This window comes from Vitis vinifera, chromosome 5 (genome assembly GCF_030704535.1).
Source record: "Vitis vinifera cultivar Pinot Noir 40024 chromosome 5, ASM3070453v1".
Classification (NCBI taxonomy): Eukaryota; Viridiplantae; Streptophyta; class Magnoliopsida; order Vitales; family Vitaceae; genus Vitis; species Vitis vinifera.
The window spans coordinates 5,145,491-5,159,878 of NC_081809.1; the positions used below are offsets into that span (position 1 = coordinate 5,145,491).

At 30.5% G+C, this 14,388-nt stretch overlaps 2 protein-coding genes across 2 annotated transcripts; one reads left to right on the forward strand and one right to left on the reverse strand.

Annotated features, from left to right (window-relative positions):
• The first annotated feature begins 2,331 nt into the window (after positions 1–2,331).
• LOC100240928 (photosystem I reaction center subunit II, chloroplastic-like) lies at positions 2,332–3,291 on the forward strand. The gene has a single exon (XM_002281789.5). The coding sequence runs from the start codon at positions 2,555–2,557 to the stop codon at positions 3,167–3,169; it is 615 nt and encodes a 204-aa protein (XP_002281825.1). The 5' UTR covers positions 2,332–2,554; the 3' UTR covers positions 3,170–3,291.
• A 4,618-nt stretch (positions 3,292–7,909) lies between these two features.
• Positions 7,910–10,096, reverse strand: LOC100263185 (uncharacterized). Its single transcript, XM_002281818.4, has 8 exons — positions 9,841–10,096; positions 9,692–9,757; positions 9,496–9,593; positions 9,357–9,394; positions 9,170–9,257; positions 8,877–9,086; positions 8,686–8,751; positions 7,910–8,269 (listed from the first exon to the last, which is right to left on the reverse strand). The coding sequence occupies exons 1-8, from the start codon at positions 9,899–9,901 to the stop codon at positions 8,096–8,098; spliced, it is 801 nt and encodes a 266-aa protein (XP_002281854.1). The 5' UTR covers positions 9,902–10,096; the 3' UTR covers positions 7,910–8,095.
• Positions 10,097–14,388: the final 4,292 nt, after the last annotated feature.

The window sequence follows — 14,388 nt, forward strand, 5'->3', positions numbered from 1 at the left end:
CCATTCCTATAAGTGTGAGTTCTTAAAAAAAAAAATCTTACTAATATTATAATCCATTTTGTTCTTCAAGAAAGAAACTTTATTTTAATGCTTGAGTACACAAAAAGACTCTCATTCTCTTGTTTATTAGATTCAATTTCCCTTAATTTTATTAAAAGAAAAAAAAAATTAAACTTTTTTTTAACTATGTTTGGTTCTCAAAAAATATCTGAGAAAAAAAATGTTAAAGAAAATAGTTTTCTCATATTTAGTTTTATTAAAATAAAATTAAATATAATTAAAATAAATCTAAATTTTATATATATTTAAATTATTTAATTTTGTTATAATAGATAAAAATAAGTAAAATGAGTTTAAAGAAATATATAAAAATAATTTATTAAATTTAAATTAAAATTTTATTTTTATTTTTATTTTTTTATTTCTACTTTTCTCCTCTATCTTATTTCCTTTACATTTTCCCTTAAAATTTTCAAGAATTAAACATAACATAGAAAATACTTTCTTTTCCTCACACTCAAACAAAATTCTCAAAAGGATAAGAATAGATTCACTTAAAATTTAATATTTCTATTTTTGGATGAAGTACAAATATAAGAATAAATTATAATCAAAATACATTAATTAATAAGATTAATTTCATTCACTTCCCTTGAAATTTTAGTTAAATACCATTAGTCTCATAGGCATAAAATTTAAAAGGGTTTTTTCTTTTTCTTTTTTTAATTTTTTAATTATGTAGGAATTATTTTATGATTAATAAAACTTTTATAATATCAATTTTTTAAAATTATAGTTATTAATTGCAGTTTGGACTTATGATTAAACCAAAAATCATAAAGTAATTTTAAGCAAAAGTTATATTTCACATGTCAAATTGTTTAAAGTGATCAAACTTAGTAAATGAAATTGATCAATATTTTAAAATACCTTTTATACATGACTCTTGTACAATTAAATACTAGAAACTTTATTTAAGAAAATATTTTAAAATAAAAAGAGAATTTGTTATCAAAGTTAGTCAACTAAACATTTATTGTAAATACTCATTCCCTTCCATATAGAGATTGTATGGTAATAAATGCTCATTCTAGGCTAGATATGTTCATATGATTTTAAAATGAGCTCATATGAATTAGGATAGTCCTCTATAGTCTGCATATACGATGTTATAAACTTCTCTTCCTAATTAATATAGGGTATTACATTCATCTTTTGATATAAATATAAAGTTCTCGTTGTATCTTATGAGATTGTAGGATCACTCAAACTGACATATACTTTTTGTAGCTATGTAAGATAAACAAAGTCTCACATTAGGATTAGAGAATGATTTTGATACTATTTTAGAGTTACTCACTCTTTTTTGTGTGAATATTATCTGTTTTAAGCCCAATAAAATGTGTCGATTCTTGAAGATATAAAAAACTTTTACTTCTCTTAAAAATAAGGATTTCTCCTTCAATTACATGGCGGTGCTTCCCTTTTTTAATGCCAATTTTTTTTATGTATTGTTAAGAATAATATTTTTCACTTTACGTGTTTTTTCTCAATCATAAGTTTGCAGTGTTTAACTTTTTGTTAGGTGCATTCTATTTCTTTTTGCCTAAGTCACCAAGTCAAGTAGTTTTACTAGTTGTTAAGAGAGAGTGATGCCCTTGAGCACTTGAGATGGATATTATCAATTTTCATGCATCTTCAGTTGTAATATTACTTATAACGAACTTTGCATTCCATGACTTTGTGCGGTGATATAGAATGATCGACTTTAATATTATTTATGATGATCCACATTTTCATTATGTAAATATTATCCGTTTTGTATCCAACTAACTCCATTTTAAAATGGGTATATATATAAATCTTAGTCTATATTTATCTTAAAAATGTTCTTCAAAGTAGTATGTCCTTGCCACATCGGTATCAATAAAAATATATTTTATTTATTTGTTTTGTTCATGTTAAAACTGTAGGTTTTGACCTTAAACCTAAAATTATAATAACCAACTATGATTTTGAAGCGAAAAATTAAAAGAAGAAATAAAGTGGGTATTAATATGATTGGAATACTAATTTGGTGAATATTTTTAGAAGTAATTTAGATTTAGAATTTCCTTTTTTTTTTAAAAAAGAATTTTTTTTGTTAAAAACCCGATATGTGTGGTAAAGTTAAAACTTAAAAGATAGAAAAAAAAAAAATTGTGCTACCACTATTGTAGAAAAGTTCGGCATTTGCTGAATAGATAAAAATAAAATACAATATTGTAGCACAATAAAATGTAAAAACTAAAAACCCTTTAGCCTTGGAATAAACCTTGACCAATTAGGGAAGATATATGAAGAAAAAGGTAAGGTATGGGTAAGAGGGCGTATCAAAATCAGGCATTCTAATTGGTCCAGTGCATATTCCCTTATCCACCAGACCTACATCACCCACTTCTCCGCCACTCATCCAAAATCCTACAAAACTCGATCTCCGACTCAAAAGCCTTCTCTCATGATCCTGATCCTCAACTCACACTACAACCCTTAGCACCACCACCCACCTTCTCTCATGGCCATGGCTACCCAAGCTTCCCTCTTCACCCCCACACTCTCCGGCGACCGTGTTACCGTCCCATGGAAATCATCGTCTTCACTCTCCTTCACCACCCCAAAACTACCCAAATCCTCCGTTGCGCCCAGGACCACTATAAGGGCCATGGCGGAGGAAGCACCGACAAAAGAAGCCCCTGTTGGCTTCACCCCGCCTGAATTGGATCCCAACACCCCTTCTCCCATCTTCGGCGGCAGCACCGGAGGCTTGCTCCGCAAGGCCCAAGTGGAAGAGTTCTACGTCATCACATGGGACTCTCCCAAGGAACAAATATTTGAAATGCCCACTGGTGGTGCCGCCATAATGAGGCAAGGTCCCAATCTGCTCAAGTTGGCCAGGAAGGAGCAGTGCTTGGCGCTTGGAACAAGGCTGAGGTCCAAGTACAAGATCAAGTACCAGTTTTACAGGGTGTTCCCCAATGGCGAGGTGCAGTACTTGCACCCCAAGGATGGGGTCTATCCCGAGAAGGTGAACCCAGGTCGCCAAGGGGTTGGGGTGAATTTCAGGTCCATTGGGAAGAACGTGAACCCCATTGAGGTCAAATTCACTGGGAAGCAAGCGTATGATTTGTGAGGAGAGAGATGGTGTTGTGTGTGAGATTAATTATGTGAGTATTTTGTGCTGTTTCTTCTATTTGTATTACTCCTTTCTTAAATGCTACTCCATAAACATGAAATATTGATTGTCTTATCTGATCTGAATGGTCCATACAAATTCTCCATTAGAAGCAGCTGAGGAAACCCCTCACAAGAGGATCATGTCCTCCTTAGGTTTCTTCACAACCAGGCCATAAACCCCAATTAGATTGGCTTGGGCTTCCATTACTCTTCTTTTACCTTCTCATAATATTTGCTGACTTCTGCAATTTAATTAAGATTGGGTTCTTTGTTTGATTTTGGGAACATTTGAAGGTGCACTTTGTACTGCAGTCCCAACTCCCAAAACCAATGCTACATAGGCAATGGTAATTGTAAATTTCTTTGTGATCGAGGAATTGAATCATGCTGAATGTTGTGTGTATCACCATTTGGTGTGACGTATGCTCATAAATAAATTTATGACCAACCTTAATTCCCTAGTGCTAGGCTCTATTGAAATTACCTCTATATATTTTTGCTTTTAATAGTCTAAACTTGTGAGCCTTGTGTTATGAGAGGGCATGAATCTTGTGATTTGTTTGTGTAGCTTCCATTGAATGATCACGAGTTTAAACCTTACTACTTATTTATTTGAGTTTGAATCTCATTATTTACTAATTATTTTGTTCTCATTACTTTAGTTCGATCTTCACTTACTAGTACTTAATTTAACTTTTTAGATTAATTTGGCTCATATAGTAGGTGAGTTTGAACTTCATTATTGGTTTGTTTAACTTATGCCATGAGTAACTTAGGTCTACTATCTAACAACTTAGGTCTAATAAGCTTGTGTATCGTTACTTTTGATGTCATTCCATCCAATGCTCTCAAAAGGGCATTATGACCCTTTGACTTATGGATCCCTCTTTACAATGTTGGTACCAGAATTATTTTACTTTATTATATCAATTAACTTGATATAATAAGATAGTACCATTTTTTGAAGTAAGTTATATTGGTAAAAGCTTTATGATTTACTCCATTGGAAGATCAAAAAATGAAAATAAGGTAAAACCCGATTATGTTTGTAATCAATTTAAACCTAATCCAAATTGGAAAAAAAAAAAAAAAACTCAATCTAAACTAGATAAAACTTTATCTTTAGCCCAATATGTTCTACTTCAATTGGACATGAGATTAGGTTAGGCTTGGTCAATCTAGTTAAAATAAAGGATTCTATATCAAAATTTGAGTTAGTTAGATTAGTTGATTCGAAGCCTCCTACAATGTTTTTTTTTCCCCTAATCTTTATTTTTATACATTTACACCAAATTTTATAATTGCATTATAATCCATTTATTGATTCTTTTTCCCTAGAGAAATGAGGTAGTACATAATATACTCGTGGTCTGATATTTTTATTCTTTAAAATTACTTAATTTTAAAAATTATATAGAATAAATATTATGTTATACATAATAATAAATTATAAATATTATAAAAATATTAAACTATAAATATTATTCAAACTTATTGCTCCATCAAGCCAAATCTAAATTGAATTCAAATTGAAAAAACTTAATCCAGTCCAAATCTAATACCAAAAAGGATAGTCAAGTTCAAATAAATCAATTCGATTGAATTGTATCCCTCCTTTTTCATACAGAGACTTACAAATCTATAAGAATATTAAACCCTGCGAAGCTAAACTCCCTCAATCCAAATATTGAAAACATCAACATCCTTAATAGATTTATGTGCTGTTAATTCTTCTTCGGTTGTGTTTCACATAAATGATCATATATATTATTTTATAGATATTTGTATTTTTTTGTGTCATACGAGATATGAAAATGAAACTAGTTAGTTACAATATCATAGAAAAATCATATTACTGGCTAATAAATCGAAAGTGGAGCGCAGTTATTACTTCCTCCTTGAGCCACATATTGGCTAGGGATGTGCTCTTAACTACCCAATACAAGTGTAAGTCACTTATAAACCGGACTTGAAGTTTAAATGCTTGGAAGCTCTACCACTGAAAAAATTAGACTAAACTTTGTTCTGTATGAATGGGTAAAGAGTATAACCTAATTGGCCATCACAATTGTTGTTGTGTTATCTCATGATATTTTATGAAGCCTAAGAAAAAAGGGAGACTTGCGTGAGATTGGCTATTGATTGTTATGTAAACTATGATCATTGAGAGCAATAATTAAGGGTCTGTTTGGTTGGTGTTTTCAAGAACTGTTTTTTGTTCTTGAAAACAAAAAATACTAAAAAGTTGTTTGGTTGAAAAAATTGTTTTTGTTTTTCTTATTCTCCGTGTTCTCAAAATGACACTTTTTAGAGAACAAAAAAAATATTATTTTCCCCGTTTTTTTATTATTTACAGAACAAAAAAAGTCATAAAGAGAACATCTGTTCTCCATGTTTTTTTTTCTCTTCCCGTTCTCATATTTCCTCTTTTCCAGCATAGTGGCAGCATCTCCAGTAGCAAGAAATGAAGGTAACTCCACCAACACATTTGTGTTTTCTTTTTATTTTTGCATATGTTGAAGTTATTTTTGGTAGATCTAGTAAAATAGACTTATTTTGATAACATTTGTTGAGAAAAATGTTATATTTGGGTAAAGAAATATTAGTTCTGTTATTCGAATGAGATCTGAGCTTTTTCTTTTTTATCATGTGTTGTTAGTTTTTTATTTTTCCCATTTATATTTTCTCGTATATAAGCTGAGAAAAGTGGGGAATGAGAATGAAAATAGAAAAAAAAATTCTTGATTTTTCTCGTTTCTCAGTTTTGATTTTTTTTGAGTTGTTTTGTTCAAGAAAAACAAAAAACTTGCTTAAGGACATGGAAAAGAAAGAAAACGAGTTACTTTGAGAGGGTTTTGTGGGTGACTTTTTTCTCAATTTTGAAGAAGACGAGAGACAGCTGAGGGTGAGGGTAGTAATATGTAAATAAGGTAATAATATTGGGTAAAGACTTTTCTCAATAGTAGAATGGGTGGAGATATTTTTAAGGGACATGGTTGGTAAAAAAAATTCATACATAAAGTGCAAATCTATTGGTCAAAGCATATTAGTTAGTAAAATCTATTGGTCAACTCGAACAAAACACCATCTTCAGCCGTGGGATCCCTTGGAAAGTGACCATCTTCAAACTTCACCTTACTTGCATTTATTTTCATGTCCTATTTATTTTATTTACAAGCTTGTTAGGTGAAAATTAATTGTAAAAATTAAATTAATTCTTTTTAAAACTTTTTATCTCATCTTAATAGAATATACTATAACTTTTAATAAAATTAAAGATTAAATCAAGAAAACAATGTTAATAAAAATGATTTTATCATATTTGATTTATTTAAAAAAAATATAAAAAAATATTAATATTGATATTAGTGAGATACATACATCATATTTTATTTTATTTTTAATAATTTATCAACTTATATAAAAATTTTAAAATGAAATAATTTTTTTAATTTAAATGAATTGTGTATATAAAAATTATTTATAAATTTATAATATAAAGTTACTTGAAAAAAACATTTTATTAATTGGAAAAAAAAACATCTTTCAAACATGTTTTTGGTTTTACTTGTTCTAAAAAACTTTTTTATTAACTCAACTAACATGTTTTTTTTGTTTTTTGTTTTATTTTGAGAACAAAAACTATTTTTCAAAATTTAGTTCCTAAACAAATTTTTTTTTTTTTCTAAAACTATTCTTAAAAACTATTATCAAAAACTATTTCCATAGTAGTTTTAAAAAACAGCAATCAAACATGCCCTAAATTTTTCTCCACCAAAAAATTAGTTTTGTCAATGTTTTAAACGATCCATTGATTTGGATCATCGGTCTTGAATATCCTTTCAGGCTGTTTTAACGTTGAATCACTTAAGGACTCGTGACTCAATCGCTTACGTTGGCTAATCATATGGATTGGTTTTTCACAGAACTAATTGGACCTCTCTTTGAACTTTTTTTCTTTTATGTGTTCCAAAATTTGTCAACACAACACCATGACGAAAGATCCGAGGACTTGACTTCATTTGATTGCAGCGACTAGGCAGAGATGGGCTTGGTGACAAATCGAAGGCCAGGATGAGTGGGCTTGGGCCCAGATCATTTGACTTTGGGCCCGCTTTGAATTCTACATCCAGGTTTGACTGCCGGATGTTCTCCGGGTCGGCATTGAACTCATAATTTGGTTATTCGTAACCCGCATCAACCACTCAGTTTTAAGCCTTTACTAATGTAAAAACATTTGAAATTGGCATCTACAGCTCCCAAGGATTGGTCGTCGAGAATCTTGAGATCAGTCCTTTTAAATTCCGGATGCTGTACTGTCTATCCATACCGGCCATTGTAATTGGACTTTTGCATTTAAAAACAAATAGTTCACCGCACCACATGAAAAGCATACCTATGAGATAATGACAATGTCTTGGAAGCAATGGCCTCGTCTCGAAAACGAATCTTACTTTGATAATAACTCTTTAGGGAGGTAATCAAATTACTTATAATATTTCGAAGAATCAAAAGTCACCCGACAACATCCATCCATTCTGCCAAGTGTCCTTTTGAGTGTACCAAGTGTGTGTTTTCTCGTGATTCAAGCCAATCTTAAATAATGGAAATGACACGTTGGCACCTATCTTATCTGCCACGTACATCCACAATCCTCAAAAGCATTGACAAGCTGGCATACATGGATGGTCAATACATAATCTCGCTGAAGCACTTATAAGTTATAACCATAATAAATATTATAATTACAAGTACAGGGAACTTATTGTTATTAGTGAAAGTACAACGATACATGCAGAATTACTTTTACTATTTGGACAATGGACGGACATTATGGACACTACAGAGGGTATCTGTACATAATCAGGACCCAGCACAACACTTAAGCACCGACGGGGGTGGTTGGGAGAGTGGCATCCAGTTCGCTTCCTGTACGCTTGATTCTCTGATCCTCGCCGTCTTTCCCACCTAGCCATATTTCAGGAATTACTTGCGCAAGATTGTGCACCGTCTCCAGTACATAATCTGCTTCTTTGGTCTTCATTGTTTTTCCGACCTTGGGTACAAAAGGAGAAATTAAATTAATAGTTATCACCACATGATGATCAGAAAAAGTTAGAACACTTGCGACTATGAGTTGGGTGTCGATTTTCCATGTGGAAGGTGGGTAACAAAAGTCACATGTGACAGCCAAGATTTAAGATCCGGTGATTTAATCAACAATGGTGAGCCCAATCATATTGACTAGGTGTTGGAATGGCAGCAGACGCCAAGCACAAAAGGGAATAATATCTCAACTTAAAATAGAAGAGGATGGAATTACTTAAGACAATCGATCTCCTAATTGATTTTTCCAAATTTAGCAGCCAAAGCCACGCTTTTCTACCTAATTCTGTTTGGAGATGTTATCAAATCAATTGCCTGACAAATCGTCATGAATAGCAACAAAAAGTAGAAGTGAGGTAAAATTACCAAAACGGTTCGTAGGCCCAAAGCTTTTCCGGCAGCAATATTGCGGACGTTGTCGTCGAGGAACAGCTGCCAGAAGAAAACAAAACTCATCAATCGATCAATCAATCCTAGTTGTAATAGATTTTTAAAAAAAAATCGCAGTGAGCTCAGATAAGATAAGGAGAGAGAAAAAAATCTGTTTCTCAGCATACCGTACGAGGAGGATTGACATTGGCAGCATCAAGGGCGATTTTCATGGCGTCCAATGATGGTTTCAGAATAACCGGAAACTCATCAAGGCGAGTCGATTTCGGGAGGTTCGGATTCATTGTCTCGAAGCAAATGATCTGATCGAAGCAATCTTGCAATCCCAGCCTGTCCAATACCTTAATCGCATGGTTTCGATCGGAATTGGTGAGAATCTGTATAAATGAGAAAGAAAAGGATTACAAAACTGAAATCATTGTATTTGAAGTTGAATTTGAAAATTGCTTTTTGAACTTACAATTTTTCTGAGAGCGATGCTTCTCAGAAGGCTACGGAGTTGTGAATCAGGTTTGATCAATTCATACGGCAGTCTTCCGTGCACGAAACTGATAGCAAGCAGATTTTGTTAAATTAAATTCACAAAAGTCAAAGCATTTACAAGCTTATGAAAATCTATTCACATAACACGAATCGAATTCACAAACCTGTGGTAATCATCAGCATCGATGTTATAGCCTAATGCCTGCAACGACAGAGAAATCGCTCAAATTAAAACTCTAAACAGAAACTTCTGGAAAAAGTAAAGGTTAGGTTGCTGTGCTTTAAAGTCTCAAGAGTAATTACCCGCAAACCGGCTAGAGTGCTGCCGTAATTTTTGAAGAGCTCGACTCGGAGACTTGAAGCTTTTGTTTCTCCAAATCCGCATTTCTGAACTAGAAATTCTGAAGAAAGAAAAATAAAATAAGAACATCAATAATTGAGACATGGCGAGCTACAGAAGTACCTTCTGTGCATAGTTTTCTAAGGAAATCGACTTTACCTTCTATGTTTCGTTTGCAAGCTTCGGAAATTCCTGTCTTTGAATGGTATAATGTATCGTCCAAATCTGCTTCGAACGACTTCAGATGATCAATATACATTACAGTGTTAGAGAGATAGAGAGAGAGAGGGGGAGGGAGAGAAACGCACCGAAAACAAGGCAATCAAAGGGAGAAGTGGAATCTCGAAGAGACTTGCCGCAGAAATCCATGGGTGAAGCCGTGAAGAAGACGTGTGAATTTGGGAGGAAGAGAGAGCTGAAAGCCTGAAACAGAGAGTGGTGGAATTGGGCATTGGGACCTCGTTTCAGGAGCTATTTATAGGCAGGAGGCAGAGAGGGGCTCCTCCAAAGAAAGAGACGTCTGACGGTGCGAGGCGTGTAGATGGGACCCACACGTTGAGTTGCTAATCGGGGGAGGACGAAAATGGGCATGACATCAACGTGGTGATATAGGGGCGCTGATTGGGTGAATTTGACTGCCCTTTCCATGTGCCAATCGGGATTAGTTTATCACACGTTTGTGGATAAGGCAACCTTAACATACCTTTAATGTTATTTTTGTAAGAAGATAATGTCCTATAATGATAATACCAACTTCATTTTTCACAAATCAGAAAGTCCTTATGGAAGGCTATAATTAAGAGGTTGCTGCTGCTATTAGTAATATCCCTTTCGTTAAACATAATATTTTTTTGTTATATTTTTTCACATATATCATTTTTAATAAAGAACTATCTCTAACATCTTCTCAACATATTAAACCTAAATTCTAGTTGATTAAGGTTATGAATCACATACAAAATATAATGAATGACGAAATTCAATCATCTTATGATAATTTTTAAGTAAGATTTATAACTATATTTTTTTAAAAACCATTCCAATTAAATATTGTTTATTTTAAAATTTTAATAATAATTTTTATTTAAAAATTGAGTTATGAATTTCACATTAAAACATTGAATATAATAAAATCATTTTACATAATATACTTTTGGTGAAAAAAATTATTTTATAATTTATTAATTAAAGAAATTATTTTGTTTTAAAATATAAGAAGAATATGAAAAACAATAGAGTGTGAAAAAATAAAAGAAATGAAAAGAAAAAAAAAAACAAAGTTTACATGGGGTGGGGGGTTGGGGGACTTCTCTCAATAGTACGGTAATTTAAAAAAGTTATGCTTAAATTATTGTAGTAGAAGAAATTATTACAAATATATGGTAGTTTTTGCCACCTAGGAGCGAGGAGATAGGGTAAACGGATAAAATTTTTTTTAAACCAAAATCATCTTTTCAAATTTCAAAAGACGAAATCGTCTCTTCAAGAGACGAGTTACATGAAAAAAATATTTTTAAATATTCCCCATTTATTAAAAAAAAATCCTTAAGCTCTCTTTAAGAGATGAGTTCTATGAAAATATATATATATATATATATATATATTTTAAAATTCTCAAATTATAAAATTAAAAAAAAAATGATTCTTCATGGGAACTCGTCTCTTGAAAAATTTCCAAATTAAAAAAATAAAAATTCCTCAAGGAACTTTGTTATTAGGAGTGGTTAGATGGCAAAGAAAAGAAAATCACCCGGGACCACCATATATTTAAGAGATTTGAGAGCAAAACATGTGGTCCCCACATATTAAATAGGTTTGGGAGCAAAACATGTGGCTGCATGCATAAGAGAGAGGATGGAAGGATATTTGAGTGGGGGAAAAGTCAAGGAAAAATATGGGTATTACGCATGAGAGAGAATAAAAAGACGTTTGAGTGGTAAAAGACTTCCATGAAAATATATATATATATATATATATATATATATATATATTTATTTATTTTTAAAAAAAAATTTCCAAATTATAAAAAAAATAAAAATAAAAACAATTCCTTAAGAGAACTCGTCTCTTGAAGAGATGAGTTCTCATGAAAAAATATATATATTTTTTAAAATAATTTCCAAATTAAAAAAAAAAATAAACAATTCCTCAAGACGAGTTCCCATGAAAAAAAATATATTTTTTAAAAAAATTCCCAAAATTAAGAAAAAAAAAAAAAAACAATTCCTCAAGGGAACTCGTCTCTTGAAGAGACGTGAAAAAAAAAAATATATATTTTTTTAAAAAAATTCCCAAATTAAAAAAAAACAATTCATCAAGACAAGTTCCCATGAAAAAAAATATATTTTTTATAAAAAAATTCCCAAATTAATAATAAAAAAAATAAAAAATAAATAAAAACAATTCCTCAAGGGAACTCGTCTCTTCAAGAGACGAGTTCCCATGAAAAAAAATTCCCCAATTATAAAAAAAAAAAAAAAAAAAAAATTTCTAAGGGAACTCGTCTCTTTTGAAATTTGTTTAAAATCATCTTTTGAAAAGACGATTTCGTCTTTTGAAATTTGAAAAGATGATTTTGGTTTTAAAAAAAAATTATCCGTTCACCCTTTCTCCTCTCTTCTAGGTGGCAAAAACTACCATATATTTGTAATAACTTCTTTTACTACAATAATTTAAGTATAACTTTTTTAAATTACCATACTATTGAGAAAAGTCCAGGGGTTGGGTGGGTAGAGAAAGGAAGATAAAAATAAAAGAAAAAGAATGCTAAAATGTAGGGTGGGGTTGGAAATAAAAAATAAAAAAAGGGATGCCATTGGGCCATGAGGTTGGGAATGAGAGAGGAGAGAGGGGAGAGATGGGGAAGAAATAATGGATGGTAGTTTAGAAATATAAAATATTATATTAATAAAAATGATGTTGCAAATAGCAATTAAGATAATTAATAACCAGCCACGCCACACCATTCTGAGTTAAACTCGACCGTGGACATGTTCTTTACTGTATGGAGCTTGTCTTCCTTAGCAAAATAATTTCATTTATTTATTTATTTTGGTATTGTTGATGGCTATCACTTCTAGTGCCACCTCATCCATGTCATCAATGGAATCCAACTAGTGACCTAAAGCTACCCTCTTCCATGAGGTGGTTTAGGAATCATATTAGCACATAACACCTATTGTGGTCGCACATTTTCTAGTGACAATTTTTTTTTTTTCCTTTTTTGAATTAACCATTTGGGAAGAAGTTTATGAGCTTTAAGCAGTTATACCGGAATCCGGATTACTGACTTTCGGCTAATTTTGATATTTTATATAATGATATTAGTAACTTTTGGAGATATCTTATGATTTCATGGTTTATTAAAACTTCAAATATATCATGAGGGAAGTAGAATTCGTCCATTGTGAATTTGTAGACTTCAAAATTTGTTTTAAGGTCTTTTTATTCAAAGTTTTAACTCCAATTTTTATTTAAAATTTTTTTAAACTCATTGAATTAGAAACATTTTTGCCCCTTGTTCTAGACCCATAGACCTTTTATTTATTTTATTTTGTTTTGTTTTTGTTTTTGTTTTATTTTATATTATTTATTTTTTACGGAAAAGATATAATTGAAAAGAAAATTATAATCTTTTTAGGGTAAAATCATAATTTTTAATGGAAAATCGTTTTTTTTTAAATAGAAAACTAAGAACATGTTTAATAATAATTTTAAGAAATGTTTTTAACTTTTCTAATACTTGAAAGATAAAAGTTTTTAAGTGTTAAAAATGTTAAAATCGTTTCTTATAATCACTATTAAACGGATTCTAAGATTTTGAGAGAAAGAAAGAGGATTATATATATATATATTTTAAGAAAAAAAATTCCAATTATGGAAAGTGCATTGGAAAGAAAGTTGGATTTCACAAAAAATTATTAAAAGAAAAGAAAAGAATATAAAGAGAATAATATTTTAAAATAGAAGATTAAGATTTTGAGAGAAAGGTACAAAATCTTTTTTTTTTTAGGCTATGTTTGGTTCTCATAAAATTTGAGGGAAAATGCAAGGGAAAGAAAATACAAAGGAAAAGTAGAAGGAAAATAAAAAATAAATTAAAAGTCTATAAATTATTTTTTTTTGTTACTTCAAACTCATTTTATTTATTTTAACTCATCATTATAAAGATTAAATAATTTAAAAATACATAAGTTTTTAATTAATTTTAATTATATTTGATTTTCTTTTATATTTTTCATAGGACAACCAAACATAAAAAAATCATTTTCTTTTGTATTTTTCTTCTTTTCTTAGTATTTTCGGGAACCAAACATAATTAAGAAAAAACTCCAATTTTGGAAAGGGCAATGTTGGAAAGGAAGTTGGATTTCCAAAAAATTATAAAAAGAAAAGAGAGGGCTAGTAGGAGAACAAGAAGAGAAAAATATATATATTTTTTTTGGCCATATAAGAATTTAATGGATTAGAGATGTATACTTTCTGTTAAATCTATTTGTTTAATTGTTTTTATTTTTATTTGTATCTTTGTTGTTGTATTGTAATTAATTAGAATGTTCAAAAGTTATATGATTTAATTTGTATAAATGAGATTGGGTTTGATAATTTAGATAATGATCTCTTGTATCATGAGGTTATGTTGTTTATTTATTTTATTTATTCCATACAGAAAGATTTTCCCTGTCATCCTAACAATAAGAAATGAGATTGAGTTTGATCTAGAATTTATTATAGATTCATAGGTTGTCTTTTTCTAAATATGAACTTACTTTTAAAGTTTATTTTATTTTTATTTAAAAAAAATAAGAAAATGAGTGACAACTCAACTTTTAAAATAAAAATAAAAATGAGTCTCC